The sequence below is a fragment of the Zosterops lateralis genome (assembly GCF_965231275.1).
Source record: "Zosterops lateralis genome assembly, chromosome: 1".
NCBI classification, from domain to species: Eukaryota; Metazoa; Chordata; class Aves; order Passeriformes; family Zosteropidae; genus Zosterops; species Zosterops lateralis.
Window position 1 is genome coordinate 144,702,817 of NC_139762.1, and position 27,003 is coordinate 144,729,819.

General features: G+C 34.5%; 1 protein-coding gene across 3 annotated transcripts in view; it reads right to left on the minus strand.

Annotated features, from left to right (window-relative positions):
* CSMD3 (CUB and Sushi multiple domains 3) overlaps positions 1-27,003 on the minus strand; it is a gene marked incomplete at its 5' end in the record, with an annotated part of 578,503 nt that overhangs the window by 407,193 nt on the left and 144,307 nt on the right. For all 3 annotated transcript variants that reach the window (XM_083859670.1, XM_083859669.1, XM_083859668.1), the window contains one exon: positions 20,758-20,952. In XM_083859670.1, the coding sequence (XP_083715796.1) occupies positions 20,758-20,952 (195 nt within the window). The remainder of the gene's footprint in view (positions 1-20,757; positions 20,953-27,003) is intronic.

Below are 27,003 nucleotides of genomic sequence, written 5' to 3' on the forward strand. Positions count from 1 at the left end.
ATGAGGAGGGAGGAATGGCAGAGACAATGTGTGATGAACTGGCATCGACCCTCATTCTGTGTCATCCCTGCACTGTTTTGGTGGAGGAGGTAGAGAAAATCATGAGTAAAGTTAGGCCCAGGAAGAAGGGACAGGTGGGGGGGAAAGTGTTTTAATATTTGAATTTATTTCTCATTATCCTACTCAGATTTCATTGGTAATAAGTTAATTTCCCCAAGTTGAGTCTATTTTGACAGTGACAGTACTCCTGAGTGATTTCTCCCTGTTCTTATCTGGATCCATAATCTTTTTGTTAGATTTGCTCTCACCTGCCCAGCTGAGAAGGGAGAGTGATAGAGAAGCTTGGTGAGCAGCTGGGATCCAGCCAAGGTCAGCCTACCACAACAGGAAAGACAAAGGTTTACTGGACTGAGTCAAGTTGAAGATGGCCACAATGATTTGGGACCTCGAGTATATGACTAGAGGGGAAGCTGAATTAAATGGGTATGTTCAGGTTGAAGAAGAATTATGAGGCACCTTACTGTTGTCTTAACTACCTAATGGGAAGATGCTGACAACATGAAGCCAGTTTCTTCTACAAGGTAAATAGCAAAAGGATGAGAGGGAATGGGCATAAACTGAAACATGCAAAATTCAGATTCAGTGTTAGGAAAAGTAAATTTTCCATGATTGAAGTCAGACACTGGAACAGGGCCCCAGAGACAGTCTCTAGAGACATTATCTCCATCTTTGAAGATATGGAAAGTAGGCATGGGCACAAGGAAATTACTGTAGTTGACCTTGCTGTGGACAGAAGGCCTCCTGAGACCCCTTCCAACCTATATGATATCACAAATCTATAATTTCTTTTAGCAGAGAACATAAGATGGACCATAAGTGTTTTATTCTCTGTTGTGGCCTTAAAGATCTAGAAATGTAGTGAACACGTAGACTTCTATATTGAAGATGCTTGGAGAGATCTCTCTCATCCTGTCTATTCCAAATCCAGCTGAACATCATTCTGCTTTGTAACTTCCCTTCAGCTGACAGTAGAGGCTGTTTAACTCTTTGGTCATCTAACAGTATTCCTAAATATTAAAAATTCTGAGAATTGCCATAAAATGAATTAAAAATGTTTTATGGTTTTAATATTAATTAGTCATCTAATATGATAATGAATTATCATGAGAAGAAAGGAACATTTGAGAAATGAAAAAAACCCAAACCAGTCTTAAGCTCTATTTTCAGATCCCAGAACAGAACATGATGCTTCTATTAGCAAGATAACACAGTTCATTTCCATTACAAGGATAGATTTAACAGCATATTTACTCCTGTCCTGTTGAATTAATCTTTCATTAAAATGTTTTCTCCACTAAACATCGTATTTTTGCAAGTATGATTTCTCTGCGGTTGTCAACAAACATCTCAGTTTCATACACAATTCAGAACCCTGCAGGAATGTTCAAATGCAAATATTTCAGTCCAAAAAAGAAACCCCACATTCTGAATGTTGATATTCTTTAGGAACTATGGAAATTCATATATGGAGGAAGCAAGTTAGTAGGCTGATGTAAGTCACATGCTCATAGCACATTCTTCTTGCTTTTTTTTTTTTTTTTTCTTTTTTTTTTTTTTTTTTTTTCTTTTCTTTTTTTTTAAGCTGCTAGAAAAAAAAGACATGACAGAAAAATAGCAGTCTAGGTCACATTTCTCATTCACTCTCAGTAAATGAATAGTCATATCCTCTTAATGTAAAACTGCCTAAAATTAGGACAGCAGCTCAAGATCCACAGAATTTCAGAGCTTATTATAGAAAGGAATATATTCCATTTAATGAGGGGATTAAATGCTTTCATTTATTGCAGAATTTGAAATGAAATGCTTATGCACAACACAAACTACCTAAAAAAGAGGAAAGGGGACAAACCAGAGAAAGATAGGACTTTTTGGAGTCTTTAATAGTGTTCTTGTTTCCATGGAAACCCTGCCAGTGTGCTGGATAGAATCCTTTAGGGAACCGGTGATCATATAATGCTCCTAATTGTTTAGCAAGAACTTGTCTTATTTTTCAAGTATAGATCCTCACTTAATACCACATGTATATTGTCAAAGAAGGACACAGGATAAATTTAATGGAAAGAACAATACAAAAAGAAAGTACCCTACACGGAAGGACAAGATAATATTTTTGGTTGACTTACACCAACTCTACCATTTCACATTTTAAGTACATAAAAATATATTTAAGTGTATTTAAAAATAAGAATTTAAGTAATATAGATATAAAGCAATCAAATTTTTAAGAAGCAATAGAATATAAAACATTCCAAGTGACCCTGTAAAAAAACTCCTAAATCTATTCAAGCTGAACTGCATCCAGCCATCTGATGGATTTGGTATCAAGACAATCTATGCAAACGCTGCAGCTTTTTTTTAATAGAACCTCAGTGAGAATACTCTCATTCATCAGTCTGAATATTTAGTAGAAGAAATAATCTGAATATACACATATGCATGTACAAAATTTTAGATTTGCTTCCTGTATGTAAAACAGTGCATCATACTGCATTATACACACTGAACCTAAAATTGCTGTCAGTGGATTTGAGTCTGAAACGCAGCACATACCACATCTCCAGGCACTTACCAATAGATGTCTGAGGCCTATGCCTTGAGACAGGGCTGTCCTGAGTTCCTTTCTTTCTTTTTTCCTTTGGGGTACCCTATGCATCAGTCTTACTCTTAGATGAACTTTCATACTTGCCCTCATTAGCCAGCTCTGCAAAACAGTCTTTATTAAGGCTCCTTATTTTCAGATTCTGCATAAGGCTTCAATTTGCATAGGCCTACTTTGCTTGTCAAATATTTGTTCACATTAAATACTGTCAACTGTTTTCAGAGTTTCTAATCTATATTTACAAAATAAATTTCACCGAGGTTTGCAGCCTCTGGGCAGGAGCTGTTATGAGACCTTGAAAATGATGTGTTGACTCTTTACATACCTGCTAGAATTGTCAGTGACTTAACCAAGTTCATTTATCTTCATTTGCTATTTGGGTTTGCTTTAGATTTTGATACAAAGATGAAATGGTAGTTTAACAACATGAAATCTTTGGAGGTAGCTATGACAAATGTTACAATTAGACATGGAAAGTTTATCTTCGGAATTCGCTAAATAAATAGATGACAGGGAGAGGAACAAATGCAATTTTTTCCCAGAAGTCCATATTCTTTCCTAAATGTACCAGTTATATGACAGACATCATTAATTTCATTAAGTTTGTTTATTTGTTTGTAGGATCTTAATGCTTATATTTATATCTTCAATTTTTACATGTTTTTATAAATGTTTGTAATATTTATCCTAGCTGAAAGCTTTTACCAAACAGAGAGATCAGTTTGATATCAGAGAGGATCAGTGTCCAGAAATAAATGTCCCTTAGCATGCTAGTGTTGCTTATAAATTTCAAGCTATTCTTCAAGTGGATCTAATTGTTGATGGCAAATCTCTTTGCTAGCAGCTTCTTGATTTGGACCATAGATCTTTCAGACTGTTACACAAATTATTGTACAAAAATTCACAAAAGACTTGGATCTTTAGAAAGATTAGAAGAGTGAAATACTGGGGATGATGGAAAAGGGAGCTGTTAGTGTAATTATTTGTACACATTTAGAGAATCTCTTAATTGGACCTTCTATGTACTACCCTAGCCAGAAAATGGCTGAAATGCTGCAGAATCTACTAAGCCTGCCAACTCCTGTGCTGACATTGTGCAGATTACACATTAATTTATTCCTGGACTAGAGGGCTACAAAGTCACTATTGTCTGTAAACCATTTCCAGAGTGCTGGCACAAAGCGGATAATATGCAGCATTGGAATTTATGTCTGAGAGGAAATTATTTGGCTAATAGCAAGATCATTATAGCATCCTTGTACAAAATGGCAGGTAGTCTTACAAATAGCAGGGTAGACATGAGACAAACAAATATAATCCAAAGATACTTGAAATTAGAATGGTTGTAAGGCTATGTGCAACAGCACAAAACAAACAGAATTGACATGCAGTGTCAGACTTAGCAATTCATGATACGTGACACATATTTCTGTCTCTTCTATGCCCATATGAACCTTTGGTCAAGCAATTTATCTAAGGTTCTAGTTGGTGAGCTGAGGTAGTATTCATAATGGAGAAACAAGGCATGTAAATGACAATGCACTATTAGAGACTGAAGAAAATACTGACAAACCCGATAACCCTGTAGCTTTTCCAGTAAACAGAGCCTGGAAAAAACTGTAAAATAATTTCCCTCACTGACCAAACTTAGAAATTATATCTGCAATCTTAAGAATTAAATTAATGCTATTGAAGAAATATTGTTTGTAAAACAACATTAGCTTATGATAATTAAATCAGTTTCTATCATTTTTTGTTGATACCTCCAGAATCAAGAAGCATAAAAGTGATAGAATGAATGCTTGAAAACTACACTTCTGAAAGACAGATTTGTGTGCAGATGCATATCACCCTGGATTTATGTACACTTTTCCAGGAAGATCTTATGAGTTCTGTAAAAGGTAAGATGGAAAAAGGGACCATGGATCCAACATACAAAATTAATATAGATTTGTACTAACAGGAAAGTCAGGAAGTGGGATTCCTAGGATTAAGTCTTTGTTTATCAAAATAGCACATATATTACCCTTCCCAATAGCACAATATCTCTGTTGTAGCATAACCTTTGAATTCCTTTATCTTGGTCACTTCCTCTGTTATTTTTTGCCTCTTGCCATCACCATTTAGTTCACTGGAACTTGGGGAAGTGGCTGTAAAGGTTCCTGGTGCAAAAGCACCTGGAGGTGTTGATTGGACAGCATTTGAACATGATCTAGCAGTGAGTCCAGGGGCCCAAGAAGGTCAGTGACATTCTGGCCTGTGTCAGTGATTGTGTGGTCAGCAGGACCAGGGCAGTGATTGTACCTCTGCACTCAGCTCTGGTAAGGACACACCTTGAATCCTGTGTTAAGTTCTGGGCCTCTCACTACAATGAAGACACTGAGGGTCTGGAGTGCGTCCAGAGAAGGGCTGGTGAAGGGAATGGAGCACAAATCTGTTGAGGAGCAGCTGAGAAAGCTGGGATTGTTTAGTCTGAAGAGGATTGTTTAGGTGAAGAGGAGGCTCAAGAAAGACATCATTCTCTACAGTTGCCTGAAAGGAGGTTGTAGAGAGGTGGCTGTTGGTCTCTTCTCCCAGGTAACAAGAGATAGGATAAGAGGAAATTGTCCCAAGTTGCACTAGAGGAAGTTTAAATTGGCTATTAGGAAAAACTTCTTCATGTAAGCAGTTGTCAAGTTTTTTCCAAAATAAGCTTCCCAGGGAGGTGGCAGAGGGGCACAGACAGCAAGGCTTTGTGATACCTAGCCACTGATAGAAGTTTCTTTCAGGATAGGTCAGAAGGATAAATCTCTGCTCCAAACACTGTCAATATGCTGAGGCAAAGAAAACGATATTCTGAATAATCTCTCCTTACCCTCTCAACGCATCTATGTTACATGGAAATTCCACCTGTTCCTGTTTTTAACTGATATGTAACTGCAGGTTTTTACATAATGTCCTGGTAGTTTTGTACTATTCAAAATATGTTGGTTAAATAATGATGCAGACAGAATTAACAGTCAAAAATAAAGGCAATCAGCAGGAAGCTTGGCGCAGCAAGAACGTGAATATTTCCTTACATAACTGTATGATTGCTTTAAGGATAGTCACAATTCAGAAGAAAAAGTCAGATGTCATGTTTGGAACATGATAATGCTGTTTTTAACAGTAACAGAACACTGGAAGACCAGCTAAACATAACTCAGTAAGTAGCACAGTCAGTGGATAGCCTGACTAATATGGAAACATCCAAATCTCCTGAAAAAAATCATGTGCTTCAGCAAATGCTCCAAAATATGGCAGTTATAATCTAGATGTCCATTAATACATTTTTAAAATGTAAATTCATTAAACATCACTAAACTTATTTTATTTTTTCTTGTTTTAGAAATGAGAGAAAAAAATTCATTGAGTGTTCAAGCTTTTTAATATCATCTTTCTTTAAAAAAATCAAAAAAAATCCCCAGAAAAATGTAGAAAAGGTTAGGTTAAAAAATACATCTCTGTTGTGGTTCTTAGACTCTAAGATATATTACATCTATTTTCTTAGGTTCTTTTTAACTTTTTAATGCTATTAGAAGAGATACTACATTCAATGTCTGTCCAAGGAAACTACTTGCATAGTTTAACTTTGTGAAAATCTAAATTCATACACTTATCCACTACATTGTTTAAATGTAACATGGTAGCTTTATTTCCAAATACAAATAACTAGAGGTGTAGGGAAAATGTCTTACTGACAAATAGAAATAACTTGCTTACAAATGTTTTAAGCACCTGTACTTTTAAGAAATTATGAATGGATAAGTTCACAACAGAAAAGCCATTGTAAACTATAATAAACTCTTCAGAGAGTAGAAGATCTCAGTCTTAGATGCAGTTTCTTTATTCTTACACAAAATGAATGGCTAAATTGTCATCCTGAAATGTTTGAAATTCAGTCCAAGAGGCATGGTGTGTACTCTAGTCTCTTTGATAACTACAGTTCTTAAAATAACCGTGGGAAATTACTACATGTGTGAAAAGAAACAGCTGGTTTACCAAGGCTTTTTGGACAAACAGAAAAGTGTGTCACTATTGGGAATAAAGTGGAGAAAAAGAACGTAAAAATCATTAAGATGGCTGGTGGTTTTTCTCTATTTTGCTAATGAACTAAGGATATTGTATCAGCAAATGAATTTGGGAGAGACTTCTTTTTGGTTTAAATTTAAGAGAATTATCCTTAGTACAGAGAAGGAAATGTCTTTTAATTGGTACCTACAGAAGTAAAAAGAACAGAATTATAGTAATCAGGCTGTATCCTACATATTTAATGAAAATATCTAATTTATTATATCTTTCATCTGATAATTTAAGGCCGTTAAGAAAGTGAAATGAAACACCCCTTACTGTGTCAACTATACATGACTGGAATATCCAGCCATTCTTCTAGACAGCTCCAGATGAAAGGATCAAAAGGGGAGGGAGGATGTTATTCTACTGATACATGATTGTCAGAAGGAAAAATAAGTGAAAGGAACCATGAACATGTTTACCATATGTTGAATCTATATTTTATTTTCTGATTATAGTTGAGTACATTTCTGTTTATTAAAAAAAATAAAAATAAAAATAAAAATAATAAAAAACCACAAAAGTACAAACAAACAAACAAAACAAAACAAAACAAAACAAAACAAAACAAACAAACAAAAAATCACACTGCCCAAGACTGTGATCAAATACTAAACCTGCAACAACATGAAAAATAGTTCCCAAAAGTGCCATCAAATTGTGCCTAAGTGTAAGACATATGAGACTGCCTTTAATTTAAGGCAAGAGTTTACAGACTCAGAATGCAAGTCATAGCTTTGCAAAATGGGAGATCAAAGTCTCTTTAAAGAGGTCTTTTTAAATAGCAGGAATTTTTCTACAGACATACATAGAGCTCTTATATATACTTCTTTTTCTTGCACAGTTCAAGCTTACTTGAGCAGCTACAGTTAAGTGCAAAAGAGGATAATGGAGTCACCGTGCACCTAGACATAAAGAAAAACTGGACCAACTGTAGCTGCCTGGAACATTTAGAAAGAGCAAATGGTTGGCAAGACTCTTTGCTGACTTAGCTGTATTTAAAATGCAGCTTTACAATTAAACAAGGAAAATGACAGCACCCTGGAGTTATTAATCTTATACTATGACTAATGCATAATTGCATGTTATCTGGAAAGAACTGACTTCCCTGTCAGGGAATTAGGAAAGAGAAAAGCTGTCCTTATTGTACTTTGAGAATCCAGAGAGTCAGCTATTGATTATTGTGCTGTCCATTCTTCTGCTTTCTCCCTTCAGTGAAGGAGTGCTTTTAATCCATTGCTGTACCGTTTATAGGTGATAAACCCTAGCTCAGTGACTATAAGTCATTTTAATTTGATTTACTCAGGTGATGGAAGCCTACTGTTTGTTAATGATTATGAAATTTGACTTCAGTCTTTGGTGTTCCTTGTGGAAACTGAACACTTTATAAATTCTTGGTGCATGGATAATATCCTCATGACTTGGATAAATGACAGAAACCCTTTGAGCTTTCATGTCCTATTAAAATAAAATTCCCAATTTTTTGGTCATGAAATTAGAATCATTATTGTTACTGATAAACCTCTGCTTTTTAATTCATGTTCAGATAAACAAATATGGAAAATTATTTTCATAATTCTTTCACTTTGACATGAAATAACTACTACCTCAGCATTTTCACTTGGTGCTCAAAGATGCAGGAGGACTGAATCTCCAAATATTGCTTTTTTCAGTATTTGTATTAAATGAAATAAGAGTAAATGAAAAGTTAAACCACAGAATTTTTTCCTATAGAGACATGTACTTTACTTTTTTATTTCAGATAGTTAGGAAATTGGAATTTGGCACCACATTTTTGGCCAGCATAGAGATTTATAGATTGCAGTAAATAAACACCATATTATTCTGGGACTTTGGCCAAATTTGTTAATGAAGGTCTTTAATTTGTACCTTACCAAAAATGCTTTATTCCATGGACAATACAGAAGGATAAAAGCCTTGCCTATCTACCTGGAATTCAACAATTAATGTTTTGAAAAAAACAAAACAAAACAAAACAAAACAAAAAACCCTAACAAACCCAACCAACCAATCAATCAACAAGAAAACTAAACCAAAGTATTTTTTCATTAAAAATGTTATTTAAAGACAAGAACATTATTTAAAAAGTGGGACAAGAATTAAAATAACCCTCACAGATTAATTGGGTGAATAACTGGGCACATCCAGAGACCAGAAAGAGCATGCTGTGACTATGAGCTGTGATCCATGAAGCACAAAAATTCTTAGCTAGTCTTTGCTAATCAGGGCCCGATACTTCAAAAGAAAGCATGGATAAATTAAAAAAAATCAAGAGGAAATTAACAAACATTAATAGTGGTCTCATGAGTTGTGAAGTAAGAGAGCATTAGGTAGCATTTAATTTAGCAGGAAAAATACGAGTGGAGTAAATTATAGAAGTTCTTTCTAATAATATTAAATACAAAATATAGAAAACCACTGCCTTTGGAAAATGGGAAGGTTTTTAAAAGTTATCTGGACAATCACCTAGTGAGAATAAATCTTGCAATGGAATGCAGGTCTGGATTCTTTAAGATCTGAAACCTTTACAGTTTTCATCCTGCCCTATTACCTTTTCAACAAGTAACTGGAAGGTTAAAGTGTGAGAACTAAAGTGTGTGAATTAGAGACTTCCTTGAGGTCTTTAAAGAATATTTCACACCTTTCCTCATCTTTATCCACGATGTGTAACAGACTGGCCATATGAGCTCCTTGATTGTTCTAGTGTTCTCTGATCCTCATCTACAAACCCTCGACCAGCCCATTTGGCATCTTTGTCTTCTGAGAGGTTTGCATCCATCCTTTGTTGCACTCCAGCCATGTGAGCTGTCCTACTATCTCTGTTACTCCAACAATGTTGCTTTTCTGTAACTCCTGCCTGTGTCCCAGGCTGACCTCAGGCAGGTATGCTTTCACCTTGCCTTATCATTTCTGAAGTCACCCATGTGCCCATCATTCTGCATCCTTTATTTATGACCTTTGTAACTGTTACGTGACTTAAATGTAGGTCAAAATGTCTGTTTCCCATGGATCTTAGTTTAAAATTATTTTCTTTTCAACTTGATTATGTAAGTATTGGTGCTGAAAAAGATCCATTTTTATCATGGCTTTCTAAAGAAGACAAAAAATGAGAACAAGGAGGTATCAAAACCAAAGATTTTTTATTTTTTTCACAATTAGTTACACAGTTTTTCCAGGTTCTAAGATGTATACAAAAATTTTTAATACACATAATTACAATTATATCAGAAAAAAGTGTGAAATATGGGAGTCTGTCTCTTCTGTCATGTCTCAAGGGGAAATGGCTTCAAATTGTGCCAGAGGAGGCTCAGATAAGATATCAAGAAAAAAACACTGAAAGAGGGGTAAGGCTTTTGAACAAATTTCCTGGGGAGCTGATGGAGTCACCACCTCAGGAAGTGTTCCAGAGGCATCTGAATGTGGGACCTGCGGATATGATTTTGGGGTGGTTATGATGGTGCTCGGTTGATGGTTGGACTAGATAATCTTGAAGGTGTCTTCCAACCTTAATGATGCTGTGATTATGTGAATTATATAATATTGTGATATGATATCAAATCTTCAAAATGAAAGACAAGAGGGAACTGTGATATGGAAGGATTGGTGCCTAACTGCACACCAGGAATTTTCTTTCTCTGAACTGTGAAATGCCAGCCAATGTGAAAAGTATTTGGATTAGGAAGGTTAAACTGATGAAGCAGCTAGTGATCCTAAATTCTCACAATTAAAGCTTTTGACCTCCTCTGAGTTTGCCTTAAAAAAACCCCAAAATTAACTTTATGATGTAGTTCAAAGAGAGATTTTACCCATGAACTGTTTTGTGCAGCAAAGGTCACCTCCAGCGATTGACAGAAATTCAAAATTATGTGCCACACTTGTACAAATCTACCATCAAAGGTTTCATCATGAACAAAACTCAGAAGGCCATCATACAAGATTAATGAATTAATAAAACAGACTGCTTACCTGTATGTTCATTACAGTCAATTCTGTGAGAAATTTTTGCTGATGGAATCTTTTTTACACATGTAGCAAAACTGCTACAATTTTATTACATTTAAATGCCCTTCCAGAGTCAAGATTACTTAAGACAAATTGGTTTTAGCCTCTGAATTTGCAGAATGAAAAGATGAATAAATTTTGTGGAATTCCAGATTTATTTTAGTAACACAACTGAATCATCTTCAGACTTCTTCATCAGTGTACAATCGTAAATATTGGAACCTAAAAACAAGCTACAGTTTGAAAACCATCCCACAAGGCACCAAAAGAAATGTCTTAATATTTAACTAAACAGTAACACTTCCACTGAACATGAGAACAAGAAGATTAATTAACGCTTAAAGTGAAGATTCACGTTCCATTCGTGAATCAATCTTTAGGCTAAGAAAGATGCAGTCTTAAACAGATGTAGTCTTTAGAATGCTGAAATTTCATGTTAGAATTTTAGCAATGAAATCTTTCGCCTGCAATAAACACTACTGGCAATCAGTTATTCTCTTGAGGAAATATTTGAAGGGCTTTAAATAGTCCCCAGAAAACTAATTTTCTATGACTTCTGCCTTACAGATGTAATTACAATTGAGTTATAAATCAGGCTTTGCAAAGTGATACCAAAATACTGAACAATATTTTCACAATTTCCATTTATATCCAGGTAAATTCCCATTTTTAGGCAGAAACTGAAAGATATTGAAAAGTTCATCAAGCCATAATTTCAGTAATGTTAGGAAAATATACTAGTCTGTTTAGAAGCCTATGGCAGCCAACGGTTTTAGATTAAGCAGCTTAGTGAATTAAGTTAATGAACCTGGGATTTACCAGTAATCAGTTTCCAAGTATTTCAAATTATTTTACAAATATTATTTCTGCTAATTGATAACTATAAAGGATTTATCCAAGAATGGCATAGAGAAAATGAACCTTGGAAGAACAGAAGGAAGGTAAAAGGAAACGATTACTTTGCAAAAGCAGAATTTACTAGCTCAAATTGGAATTGAGCTAGTTATAAATTTAACATCTCTCCTCTTAGAATAGTCTTTAGGCATTTCTAACAAATAAAGAAATTAGTTTTAAATCAGATGTGAAAGACTGAGTCTTTGTTGTAAATGACAATTTTAGTATTGTGCTTTGATTATTAAAATATTTTTACTTTTCCAGGTTCCTTCTTCTCATTCATTCATCTTGATTGCTCAGAGTAATCTTCATCCCTTTTAGTTTCAGGTATAATTCTCCCTGTTACATTGTCCTAAGTGAAAATTTTGCAACAAAATTTCAATAGCATATGTTAACATTAACAATTAGCTTAACTTTTATGTCCTTTGTCCTTCATTAAGAAAAAAAAATTAAGAAAACAGAAGATAAAAGTGGTATTTCAAGCTTTTCATAAATCACCCAAAGCTTCCATCTGCTTGTGTAAGAAGTCCTAATTCCCAGATTTAAAATGGTGCAATTTAAGATTTTGGTATTTAAGAAATTTTATTCTGTTTAGTATTGGGTTAGATTTCTTGAATTTAAAATCTGACCTTTCTTTTCTTCCTCTTTATTGTCTCTATCAATTGTTATAACAATCTTCTGTAATTAAATTCAGTCTTATTGGCACTTTTCCTGTGAAAAGTAGCAAAATAAGGCATTGCTGTGTCTGTCTTTTCCTAACATTGGTGTGCATTACAACTTTTCCCAAATGTTCTCTTCCTGGAATAATTACATATACTTTCTTTCTTTCTTCTTGTCCTGGGCTGTAGTGTATGATGTACACAAAGTATTCTATCACCATCTTCATGAACTGTTAAACCAGATGGAGCAGTGTCTTCCCAGGCCCCCTTCCTTTGAGGTGTCTTCTGCTAATGGCCCATCAACGCCTGGCCCATGACTCACAGGTAACTCCCTCCAGGAGTTATCTCTGTTTAATGGGCCAACAAGGACCCACTTCATGACTCATCATCCCATTGCGAGATGCTCTGCCCAGGGGGAGGAGCCAAGCATTCTCACCTGGATAGAATCTGGGATTTGGGAAACTACAAGCAGCCCTTATCCACTGGATTCCCAGAGGAGCAGGGCTACGGGACCTTTCTACAGGATCACTGCTTCAGGAAGAGCACCTCATCTGGACTGCTTCCACCATCCTGCTCAGGATGTATTGTATTCTGACTCTGTCAGTGGTCTTTTGTGTTATTGCATTTATTTTATTTTACCTTTCTTCTTATTAAATTGTATTTCTGACTTGGAGCCTCTCACTCGTTTTGCTTTCAAACCATGACACTTCTTGAAGCAGAATTTAATTTATTTAGAAAGAGTTAATTTCTGCTTCATTCCCCAGTCCTCTGTATACTGTTTGGACATGTAGTGTAAAAGAGGCCTGTTTTCCAAATTAACATGGTTACTGCACCGATGAGTTTAAATTACTTTGATGCATATACCTTTTAATTCTGGACTATATCACACCACCTGAGGGTTAGTCCACTGCTAATATAATTTTCTAATGGATCTTAGCAGAACTCGGTTCCCTACTGATAGGAATTACCAAAATCACATAAAGATGTGCAAAGCCAAACTATGTAAACCAAATGGAAGCCTGACTCTGATGTTCTGATTAATATTTGGATGTGGAGGTATACATTTTTAAAGAAAGAACAAGTAAGAAAAACATTTCTAAGATATTTGAAGCTTTGAAAATGTAAATCTTGATTTAAAAATGAAGCTAATAAAAATGAATAATTTTCTGTTAGAAAAGTTTCCATAGATAGATTGCTTTCTGAAAAATTGTAATTTTTTTTCAAGTATCATTGCTGCTACTGTAGCACATCATTGCATGCCATAAATTTTCACAGAGATGCAGTTCTCCATCCATCCTAAGAACTTTGTTATTTGACCACCATTATCATAAATGAAGAAGCACAGGTTCTAGACATGAATTGATTGTATTAAATCCAATTGGAACTCTTGTGAATAATGTTGCCTGCTTAAGGAGCATGTACAGTGTTACACCATTATTATTGCTGGTACATTTTCAGTGAGTTAGGAATGCATTTAACAGGCACTGTAGATATCAGTAATGTTAATATGTTTTTTTATTATTAATACAGTAAAACTAGTATATTTTAGCATTAGTATTAGGAATATATGGCATTCTAATATGGTAAACACTTCTATTTCTGTACCGATTTCCTGATTTACAACACATCAATAGTGATTTAAAATAGCTTTGCATAATTCAGCAAAGTTTTACCACTATTTACAACAATAAGAAATCTGTGGTTCTGGTCACACATTAGGATTCACATGGGGATTTACTATTCTTCAGGCTCAGGTTAGTTGTTTTTTTTTTTTCATACAAGCAGACTGTGTATTTATGTTAAATGTCCCTGATAGTGAGTATCAGGTACTATCCTGAGAATAACACTAATATAATGAGAAAATATAAGTATGGTAGGGTACAGTAGTGAGCAATTTCAATGCTTTTCATAAATGGAAAAGTTTGATTCTACTGGTATAAAAAATTACACATTTTAAAGATGGATAAAATAAGGAATTCATAAAGCTCTTTTATTGCAAAAATTCAAAACAACAAAAAGTATTGTATATTTCATTATTTGAAAACTAATTCTGGGTATTATTTTGCAGATCTTCCCTGCCCTGCTTGAAAGCACACAGTATGGTACTCGAAAACATCCAACTATTATTCTACTATTTCAATAAAATAGTAGATCTTTTTCATCATTTCCTCCCCCCAAAGAATCTTAGTTAATGTCTCTAATTCTATGGAATAGCATTGGCATTTGTAGACCATTCATATTTTTTTAAAATACCAAACGTAAGAAGGTTAGCCATTCTAAGCCACTGGTTATGTCCCAAAAAGGATCTGTGGAACAAGCTCTGAAAATTGCTCATATATAATTGTTTATATATAAATACATAATTCTAGATTTTGTTTTCTTTTCAATTTTCTCAAATAATCTGACATGTTTTTTATCCAGACTCACACATCTATACTGGGGCTTTTCCCAAGAATAACTATTTGTATATAAGTAGCCTCAGGCAGAAGACTGCTCATTCCCTGTGAGATGTAATTTATTCCTGCTTTTAAGTTAGTGAACTCTATTTTCTTCTGTGTATATTGTCAGTTCCAGTAGTTAATGCACTACATGGCATCAAGTGCAGTACTTTGACTTTATATCCTGCTTTATTCTTTCCACAGCCTACAAAGACCAGCTTATAACAAAGATGCAAAGGCAGTCATCTTATTTTACTGCTTATATTATAGGTTCTATTTGACATGATTTTATAAAATCATAAATCCATCTGCAACTAAATATATATGTCTGTGAAATGCTTACACTTATATATGATTATTTATTGGTAATATGTGAAGTTTAATTTTAGTTGCTTTCTTTTCAAAATTCCATACTATTCTATTCTGTATAAAAACAAATACAATCATTAAAGAAGAGTGTATTGGAAGGTCCACAAGATATTTTAATTTAATTTTAAGCTACTCTCTGTTGTTTCTGACCTAAAACTTACCTCACGAAGTTGAAATATTTATAGACATGTATCTGTGTACTTACACAATTATACCAGTGACTTGCAATTAACAAATTTTTCAGTCCACTGGATTCTGCATAGAGGAAATGGTAAAAAATTTAAATAGTGAGCCGAATATTCTAATTCAATTTTGACAACTGTTAGATCACTGTTAAAAATAAGAGCTTATAAGTATCTTATTTCAGTTCATTTGGAATAAAATCCACTGAAGAAGAAGAAATAAATTATGCAGATGGGTAAAAAGAAACTTATCTTTTATAAGGACATACATACATATATATTGCAGGGGAATTACAGAATTGCCAGACTTGGAATTTAGTATGAAGCCCTTCAGCCTTTTACCTGTCATGGCAATATATGCAAGAAATAACTCAATGTCCTCCCAGAGAAATAGTAAAGAAAGCTAAAATTCATTTCATCAATGGAAAAAATGAAGCTGGTTCAGTGAGTTTGCACTTCTCTGATTGAAATACATGTTCATTTAGACAAGTAGAAAAACAAATGCTGGCATTGAAAATATAAAAAGAATTTTTATATTGACAAATATTTTGTAGCTATATGTACAGGCAATACTGAAGATATTTTATTAGAACATCTAGGAATACAAATACAACTGTATTCTGTACTTGAAATTTCTGAATTCTAAAAAAAAATAAATTTTAGAATGGGGATTCTTGCAACATCCATTTTAGCATGGAATATTTTTTTTTAAAATGTAAAAGAATACTTTCTTAATTATGAAAGTGTCTAACTCGTATAACATTTACAGAATGAAAATATTATATATATAAATGTAGCATTATTTATAATCCTTAGTAAATTGTTTCTAGCTCCCTGCATTATGGAAAAATTGCAAGCTGCAACATGAGGTCAGGAATGGGTGATATAATTAGGCTTCTGTCACATTTCATGATTATAAACAACCTTATCAAAATTAATTTTCAGGGGAGAAGGCTTTATTTAAGTACTAGTCATGCATTGTGCACAGTATAATTCGAAGGATCACAAAACCACTTAGGTTGGAAGGCAACAGAGAGGGTGATCTGGTCCAAACTTGCTGCTCAAGCAGGCTCAGGTAGAGCACATGGCACAGGATTGTATCCACCAGGACCCCCAGGTCTTTCTCCACAGAGCTGCTTTCCAGGTCAGCCCCCAGCCTGTACTGGTCCATGGGGTTATTCTTCCCCAGGTGCAGGACTCTGCACCTGCCTTTGTTATATTTCAGGCAGTTGTTCTCTGTCCATCTTTCCAGCCTGTCAAGGTCTTTCTGAAGGTCTCACAGCACTCAGGTGTTGGCCACTCCTCCCAGCTTTGTGCCATCAGTGAACTTGCCAAGAAGGCATCTGCCCCTTCATCCAAGTCAATGATGAATATGTTAAACAATACTGGGCCCAGTATGGAACCTTGGAGGACATGCTAGTGACAAACCTCCAACTAGACCCTGTGCCACTGATTACAACCCTTCTATTCAGCCAGATTTTAATTGGCCTCTGTCCACTCATCCAGTCAACACTTCCTGATTTTGCTTAAGAGGATTTTGTGAGAGATGGTGTCTAAAGCCTTGCTGAAGCTGAGGTAGACAATATCCATTGCTCTCCCCTCATTGGTCCAGGTAGTTGTTTCACTGTAGAAGGCAATCTGTTGGGTCAAGCCTAATTTACCTTTATAAATCCATGCTAAATACTTCTGGTTGCCTTCTTGTCATCCATAAGGATACAGATGGCCTTCAGAATGAGGTGCTCCATCACCTTTCCAGGGATCGAAGTCATGCTGACTGGCCAATAGTTCCCCATGTCCTGCTTCTTCCCTTTCTGAAGACCAGGGTGAGATTTGCTTTTGTCTCCAGACACCTCTCCTGATCACCATGGACCTGCAAAGATGACTGTGAGTGACCCCTCTACAGTGTCCAGAAACTCTCTCATGGACACATCCTGCCAGAGCCAATGGACTTGTGAACATCAAGTTTGCTTAGGTGTTGTCTAACTTGATTTTCCTTCACCAAGGGAGAATTTTCCTTCCAAGGCTCCTTTACTCTGTTCTGTGTCAGAGAACCTTGAAGGCTGATCATGTCAGTGAAATTGATGCAAAGAAGACATTTCATAACTCTTCCTTCTCTGCATGCCCTGTTACCAGGGTCACCCTCCATTTACTAATGAGCCCAGATTATAGTTTGTTTTTCTTCTGTTATTGATGTATTTTAAGAAGCCCTTCTTGTTTTCCTGGACATCCTGGGCCAGATCTAATTGCAGATGGGCCTTGGCCTTCCTGATCTCATTTCTACTTACTCTGACAATCTCTCTATATTCACTCAATGTGGCTTGATGCTGCTTCTAACTCCTGTTTATACTTGAGTAATGACAGTTCTTTGTTCATTCATGCGTATCTGTCTCCCCCGTTGCCTGATTTTTTGCTCATTGATATGCATTGGCTCTGGAGGAAGTCATCTTTGGATATCAACTAATTCTCTTGGACCCTTCTTCCCTGCAGGGCCTGTTTTCACTGGATTCTTCCAAGGACATCCCTGAAGTAGTAACATCAGCTCTCCTGAAGTCCATGGTTGTAGTTTTACTTGCTGCCCTACTTCCTTCTTTCCTCCTTCCTCCATAGATCCACATTTTCATGGTCACTGCAGCCAAGGCTGCCCCGAACTTCACAACTCCAAGAAGGAGATGCTACTAATATGAGGTTGAGCGGCTCACCATTCCTTGTGGGATCCTCTACTACCTGTGACAGGAAATTGTCATCAATGCTTTCCAAGGAACACCCTAGACTATCCGTACTCTGCTGTGTTGCTCCTCCAGCACATGGGAGGGTAGATAAAGTCTCTCTTAAGAACCTCTGCCTGTGACTTTGAGGCTGCTTCGAGCTGCCTGCAGGAAGCATCTTCCTCCACCTGGTCAGGCTGCCTGTAGTAAGCACCCACAGCAGTATCACCTTTATTAATCTGCTCTTTGATCTGAGCCCATAAACTCTCAACTCGCTTGTCATCCACCCTAAGGCAGATGTTGGTACATTTAAGTGTTGTCTCATATAGAGAGCAACTCCACCACATGCTTGACCACAGAAAATAAATACAATTTAGCTTTCTTATAATTAGTCGGGGTTTTTTTCACTTTTAATAAAGTAACAATATTTTAATCAATACTAAAACATGCAGGTGAAAAACCTTATGCATTTAGACAATGTTCAGCTAAAAAGAGGATATCATATCAGAGGAAATAAAGCAATCATTAAATATGTCTGCTGATTTTTCAATAAAATCCTATGGAGACAAGTAAAGGAATAAGACCCTCTTTGAGGAATAACTCTTTTCTTCATGAATAAAATTTGGCCCAAAAATACATAACTTAAAAAATGCAAGTATTGGTATAATTTAATTAATTTAAAATGAAAGCATTTAGCAGAGTATCCTGTGTGTATGCTTGTGACATTAGAAAAGGTTGTTGTTTCCAATGAAATTCCCCACTTTGAGACCGCAGTCCATAAAAATCACATTGCTAAAGCATGACCTCTTCCTCATCTCTTCATTTAAAGTGAAGGCAATGTAAGAGGAATTATCTAAAATAATAATAATTAAATAATTATATCAAGACTTAAATCAAGAATCTGTCACATTCGTAGGTTATGTTTCAGTAATTTGTAACCATCATTATTAAAATATATACCTTGGTTTGTTGGTTTCGGGTTTTTTTAATTTTTGTTTATTAAACTTTTACTGTTTAAATTTCTCACTGTTATTGATTAAAGAATTGTCTTCTCAAAAAAATTGTTTTGCTTCTATATGAGTTTCTGCAGTTAATCAAACTGTTGTCTTAATCCTCTTTCACATACATGGAAATGTTTGAGTCCTTCAGTCTCTAGACAAAATGACAATTTTGAAACTTAACAGAACTTGTTTCTTCTTTTTCTGAATCCTTTCCAATTTTTTATCTTTATTTTGCCTTAAGAAATGACACTGTGCAGATAATGACCTCTCTAATTATGAGTTAAAAAGAATGGTTTTCATATTCTCATGTAAGAAGTCTTCTTCTTACAAACTAGTAATGTCTAGCTACAGGGATACTTTGGGAGTTTATCATACCAGTTCAAATTTACACAGTATATTTTCATCTCCCCTTGGAGCAAAACCAAAATATATCCAAAGATCTGAAAAATGCTTCATCAAAAAGAAGAATGTGTAACCCATTAAAGGATACAATTTTTTATGCCATTCATGTCAAAACTGGCAGATTGAGAATTTGAGCAATGGAGCCCATTAGACTTCGATTTTGTTACAAATGTAACTCTTTTGCAAGTTAACATATTCTCATCATATCTTTTCCATTCTCATCTCCAGAAACAAACTTTGGATATATGCCTTGATTTTATATCTCCTTCATTATTAGCTAGCTTTTTTTCTGGGAAGTAGGAATGGAAGATTCAGAAGTTATAAATATTTTTACTGGAAAATAGTATTATTAAAATAAGTTTGTAATTTTTCAGGACCATGGATAAACATATTAAATAGCTCTAAGCCAGGAATAGGAAATGAAAGTATGGTATTTCCAGTGACACATTTTTCTCATACATAATGAATTTTTTGCAGTGCTGGTTAATCACGTTTTAACCAATCTGTATCTATTAGAATGGTAATTTCAACTGGAATGGTTTTGTAGCCTCTGCAATACTTCATCAATGTTTTTAGATAAATATAAAAGTTGCATTCTGTAAAATTAACCTCTGAATCTGGAAACTGATCCCAAGGTTACCTGACATATTGTCTTTGGCTGTGTATAGCAGTGATAGTGCCTTCATTTTATCAGCATAATCTCCATTTGCTGCTGTACAAACATTATTTATCTTTAACAATATTTCTCTCAGAAAATCAGATTTATTCATAATACAGGGATCCTTACTACAGCTATAATTCAAATATGAGCAAGGGAAAAGGATTTGACCTACAATATTTGTTAGAATACAAGGGATATCCTATATAGAAACCTTAAGATAATCGAACTTGACTGACAATGAGCTAAGACCTTGTAACTCAATTTTTTTGGCAATTTCATATTTCTGTTTGCTCAGTAGCTAAGCTGAAAATAGTTGCTCAACAGCCACTAGAAAAAAAACAGGTCTTAGGAACCACTAACAGATCCCAAATCTGCATTCCCATACCTGCAAGTGTGTTGTAAACAGACATTTATATTCTACTTATTATTAGGTTTCTAGTTCTCATTATGTAACATATATTTTACAATAAATGATAACTATAATAGTAGTGGAAAATTGACCTAAAAATTAGTAGGTATATATGCTGAGAGACAGATACGTGAGCAAGAGATCAAAATATTCAAAAGAGGGGTTCTTTAATCATAGTTTAAAACCTAATTATTAATACAGAGATTAAAAATTGTTAATACTCATGTATATATTCAGGAACATTATTGTAGGATTTGACTTACCTCTGCAGATAGGAACAGGGAAGTCCCACGATGCCGTAGTGACAGAGTTGGCTATGCACGTAAGCTGTGGGTGTCCATCCAAAATATATCCAGTTACACAGCTGTATCGGATTTTGTCACCAACATCAAATCTTGTACCATACAAAATACCCTTTGGTGGAACTCCTGGATTGCCACAGGAACTACTCTGTAATTCTGGAAAAAAATACGTATTTATGACTTAAAATGTTTTTATACTTCAAATATTGTTATAAATTAATGTTTCATTTTGCTTATGAATATAGAACACAAAATAAGGCAACTTTGGAGAGAGAGTCTGTTTTTATGGATATTTTCAACTCTCAATACTGCAAATTCATTGCTGACTTATTTAACACTTGCTTAAGTACCCACATATCCAAAGGGAAATGAAAATAAGCATGAGGTTTTCCTAAAGTTCCAGCTATTGATATATTTTTATTAAATAATAATAATAAATTATTAAATAATAATTTTCATTAAATTGATACAAAATAAATAATTACATATGAACAGGAAACAAACCAACTTGATGTATTTCTGACTTTCAAGTTATACAAATGCAAGAAAACCCCAAAATTGTAATACAAACATGAAAGCATATCAGATTCAAATTGAACAAAATTTGCAAGAAAAAATACAATTAACCAAGACAAGAGGAAATTTTAACAAGCATAAGCCTGAGCATGATCAGGAAGCTGTTTCATGGTTTAATAGATCTTTGATAATGAAGAAAACAGATTAGATACTGTGGGTAACTGATTTCTGAGGAAAGAATTAGTTAATTTAATCATGTGAAATAGCACAGGTCTGGTAACTTCTTCTATAATACAGAGCTTTAAACCACTGAGAAACCAAAATGACTCATGGCTGCTCTTAGTCTGATCTCTGAGGCCATTAATTAGAGATCAGTTTCAGTAGCTGGTGCTCACACTTCAACTGTGTACCCTTTTGACTGGTGTTTCAGCATCATAAATAGCTTGATTACAACACTTTCAGCCATTTACTACCAAAGTCCTTTAGTTAATGGACACTAAAGCATAGATTTTGTGTAAGTGTGAACAAAAGATGTTTCATAAACTCATTCTGAGCTCTTCAAAGCTTGTACCAAGTATACTTATCAGCCTAATGCTAATGGAGAAGAGGCAAATCAGATATTTGGATTCATACCAATTTCCCCTAATCTAAAAAGGAAAATGATGGAAGAAGAGAGGGTTATGTATGTATTGTTTTAATTTCTTTTCCTGAATTCCTTGTGACTAAAACATTCTTCAGTAGCCCTGATGTGCTCATGAGTGTGTGCACAACATATTTAAATATCTAAGTTGTTATAGGTTTCAATTAAAAAAAAAAGATAGGAACACTTATTAAAACCAATCTGTATGTCTCCCAGCATTCTCAAACTTCAAGGCCCAGAACTGGGATATACTACTAGATTTCTGATACCAGCCATGAAACAAAACTATTAAAAAGTTATTAAAAGGCAGAATCCACTATAATAATAAATACATTCTCTATATATCCATGCATATATAAACACTATATATAAAATATATGCTAACAAAGAGTTAATTTGCAGATTTTTATTTACCAATCATATTTTGATGTGAATGTGGTAAATATGCATATTAGTTGCTGATGTCATCGCTGCTATTTCCTGCTTTCTCTTACATAATAAACTGTGGATTTAGATTTGACTTTCATTACCTTGCACAATGACACAACACAGAAGTAGGAAAGTGGCCTATGTCACCTTGGTCACTTCAAAGCTCACCTAAAGAACTGATATGCTTACCACTGCTTTATTGAAGTGTTCTGTGCTGAAACAACACTCCTCTGCCCTCAAATCTGTGTAAGCTCTACAAAGAAAGTAGCTCTACAGCTACTCCCGCACATCTGTGCAAAAGAACTTATTTTAAATCCTCCAACAGTTTTCAAGGCTATTCAATTTGTTATTTGTCATCACAGCATGTCAAAAGGAAGGTAAGAATATTATCCTGTGGATTTTGGTTATCATATGAATCATATTATATTAACTCGAAAACTCGCCCTGTACACAGTGTTTTCATTTTCAACTTCTCCCAGAAGATGAAGTCTTTCAGAAGCCTGTATCTCTTAGGGCTTTGTAAAAAGGTCGCACAAAGATTCCCTGTCCTTTGAAATAAGAAATATAAAATTAGCAATGTCACTTCCTAAAATTGCTTCCTTTACTTTTACTGCTCTCTCACCAAGAATTACTCACAGAAAGCAATTTATTCTTGTGAAATTACATTATATTTTAAAGCACTAATTAAAAATCACCCTCCTTCTAAAATAAAACTAATTTTCCAGTTGCAATACTATATGACTCATCTAAAAGGAATTCTTGGCATTTTTCATTAACTTTTTAACTTTATGAAAGTGGCCTGGGAGTATATTACTATTTCTAACCCTTCAAGCCATTTCGTTCCTGATTGTAGATAATGAAGTAGAAAAAATAAATTGTACACTTTTAAGTATATTGATTTATTCTGTGAGTATTTTCATTTTGAACATCTACAAGTGCCTTATATGGGGACAAGAGGGAGATAATTTACCAAGTAACTGCATTTGTCTTCCTTGATTGGTGGTATCTATTTTCAACTGAATGTGACGCTGTACTACCAACTCCCTGACATGCAAAGCTACAGATTGTTACCCTAAGATTGTTATCTGCCAGGGAATATAGGAATTGCCAAACTAGGTTGTAATTTTTATTCTGCTCTGTACAGATTCTTGACTTCAGTGACATTTTGATAATCACTAATGGTTGTGAAGGGTTGAAAAATATTTCCTTTTAAATTTGCCATCTTGTAGTTTGGTTGAACTTCTCCTTGTTCATGTAGTCTGAAAATAAGCATAATTGAATTTTTTATACCTTCCCACTTTTTTTTTTTTTTTTTTCATTTTTCTGTATTATTTCTCTTTTCAAAGCAAGCTGCCCCAATTGTTTCAATCTCTCTCCAAGCAGGAGTTTTCTTTGTCCTAGATCTAATTTTGTAAACAAGGTACGTATGAACATATTTGTCCTCTTTTTTTTTACATAATGTTAAAACATGAAGCCTAAAATATCTTTCAATGCTGTTCAATAATTTTCTATTGAATTAATTCTTAATAATGCCAGTGTAAATTCTGTTAAAAGCTATGGGTAAAATGTATCTGGGGGAGTTCTGTTTAGCAGGAGTGGACCTGCTCCTTTAAGGACTTTAATTAGCAGAAATTCAGCCCTTTATATATACTAATTAATAAGATATTCAAATTAAATAGCATTAAATATAATTTATTTCTGCCAATTTTTTCAAAAAACGAGGGTAGCAGAAATGTAGACACTCTTTGTCAGCATTGACTTGGAGAAACAAATCAGAACAAGATATGAAAATTTCAAATTTACTAGCTTTTTATTCATATTTTGAGTCAGGAATTTTTGGGTTTTTTTCTGCTATGATATTTATGAAATCAAGGTTAGCACTATCCTCCCTAAAATGTTTAAACATGAAATTTATAATTTCATGTCTAAATATTGTCTAAAACAAATATTTTCACATATTCCAGTAAAAAAGGCATTTGTCATAGAACTGCATTCACTTAAGCTTAGTTATGAATACTACTGTCATTCACACACTATTTTATTATAAAATTTGGAACATAAATTATTTTTCTTTTTTAAAGGGTTGATCCATACATTTTCATAGCTTTTGTTGCAGCTATTGCAAATCATTATGATTTTCCCAAAATAAAGTGAGAAATACTGTCAATACATACATCCTCATGATTACTCACTCTTTGAAAAATGTACGCAATATCCCAATAGAGGGTAATACTTGTTTCGTGTAGTATTCTTGAAAATAAATACTCATGGTATCCCTACATTGCCGGTGGCTGTAGGGAGAGCTATACATTCTAAAGGTCCCAATTACTAGGACAGGTGATGTCTTTGTAAAAATAAGAAGTAGCCTGAAATTCCCTTGTCCAAAATTCATCTATGTTGGATCTTATAATAGTTTATTTAAGTTGTCCATTGTTTTCCAAAGATTTTATAAACTAAAAAACTAACGTAGATATGTAGCTTCTAACTCATAATATTTTGCCTTTTTTCTCAAAATTCACATTTTGCTTACTTTTTATTCTCTCATTCACATTGCTCTGAATATCTGAGTGAGCATGGTCTACATTCTAATCTAATAGGGACTAGAAGAATTAACTGATGAATAGAGGAATACTGTTATCTTTCTACTCACTTACAGAAATATACATATACATGCATGTTTCACTTGAGATTGCATAGTGAAGGAAACTACAAGAAAAATTTGGAGTAGGCAATATAAATGCAGTGAAGGAAAAAAAAAATGAAAAATTTAATATCAAACTGGCAATTTAACTTCACAAAAATGTAAGATCCAGAGAGTAAAGACACTTTTTAAATGAATGCTTTGAAAAATCTATCATAAACAACACAGATATATTAAAACAGTTATTGAATTTCAAAAATTCCCTCCCCCAAAATCCAGGTCTTTCCTTTCTAGAAGTTCAACAACAAAAATGGTTCCCTTGATTCCAGCAAATCTGTCACCTCAAGATGCAAGTGCAGAATGAGGAGTCACTATTCTGAAATTCACTTTTGTTCACAACAGTGACAGAAAGTGTTTGTCTAGTAATCTAAACTTCTCTGAAGTTTTTCTTTTACTTTCTGCATTTTTTGTGGATCAGTCAAAAGAGAATGTCATATTCTGGTGTCTAACTATAAATACTCAAACATGAGAAAGTGTGAGAAGCTTTGGGGGTTTTTTCCCCCAAAGGAAAATAATGGTTTTTTATTTTCCTGTTCTAATTGCTTGTTCTTGAATAATGTATCTGCAATAGCAACATCACTGAGGGTCTCTACTGTTCACTAAAGATCATACAACTAATTACATTGCAGTTTCCTACCTATCTTTTAATGAATTATGTAATTTTGCTTTTTTTCTTCCTTTTGAGATTATTTTCATGTCAAAAAAAAAAAAAAAAAAAAAAAAAAAAAAAAAAAGACAGAAGACCCTGTCTTGAGGGAACTTTCAATGTATATTTTTTTTTTATAGTGAATTTGATTTCATTTCTAAGTATATTGAAACAATCACTGGATTTGTCTTCCTTGCCAGTAAGACAAGAATGTTTCTATTTATAGCATAAAATCATATGCTATTTTAATAGGAACAAACTTTTTTCAGCATTAAGTTAGAACTGCATTAGCATAATTCTTCTACAAGCAAGGGAACAGCAAGAAGTACAGAAAAAAACCCTCCAGGATATGTGAGGCAAACAAGGGATAATTACAATACTGCAGTCACATTCATACAGTGAGCAGGAAGAATGGGCAGGGTTTGCAATGTATTCCCTTCACATGCAATGTTCAGGTTATCTGTTTAAATCAGCTGCAGATGCAGAACAGTACTAGAGGCACTAGAGCTGAAAGACCATGCAAAAAAAAAAAAAAAAAAAAAAAAAAAAAAAAAAAAAAAAAAAAAGGCAGTTACTAATTTAGCCACAGGGCAGCATAACTTGGAAGTGAAACCCACAGAAAGATGCTTCAGTAGATGTGGTTAAATCTGATATTTCCCCATCAGGCACACTTCTGAAGTGCAACCTGAAGGGAATGACAAACAGGCAAATAACAGACAGTTAGCAAAGCTGTAGTTAACAGCACCAGCCATGCTTACTTGCCTTTACCAAATTGCACTAGAATTAAGCTTTAGCTGCAGTAAATTCCTGCACAGCTGCTGAGGGCACCAGTTAAATCCTGACTATGGCTAGAAGGTAGATGCACTTAGTGCATGGTCTGAGGAGAACCATGGGAAACAACATGAAGTTTTGGCCTGGATGTAAAGTTACAAGTATTACAGTGATTGATGCATCTGTACTGTTATGAAACCATTCAGTCAAATCAATATAATTTGAAGCCTGAGATACTGAGATACTGTATCTGATGGTTGTTCAGCTTCTCAGGTGCATGAAGTCCAGACAGGTGGACCCTACCTGCTATGAAAAGGCTGTGTAGATATGTCTATGTATGGGTCAAAATGGGATTCCTCTAGTTAGACTGCAGTGCTTTCTGAGGACTTTTTTAAACATGACTGTATCCTGGAGGCAGTTGTGAAGAGGCTGTTGAAATTACCAAGGAAAGATTATTTCAGACCCCAGGACAACCAAAAGTAAAAATAATCCTCAAATTTATAC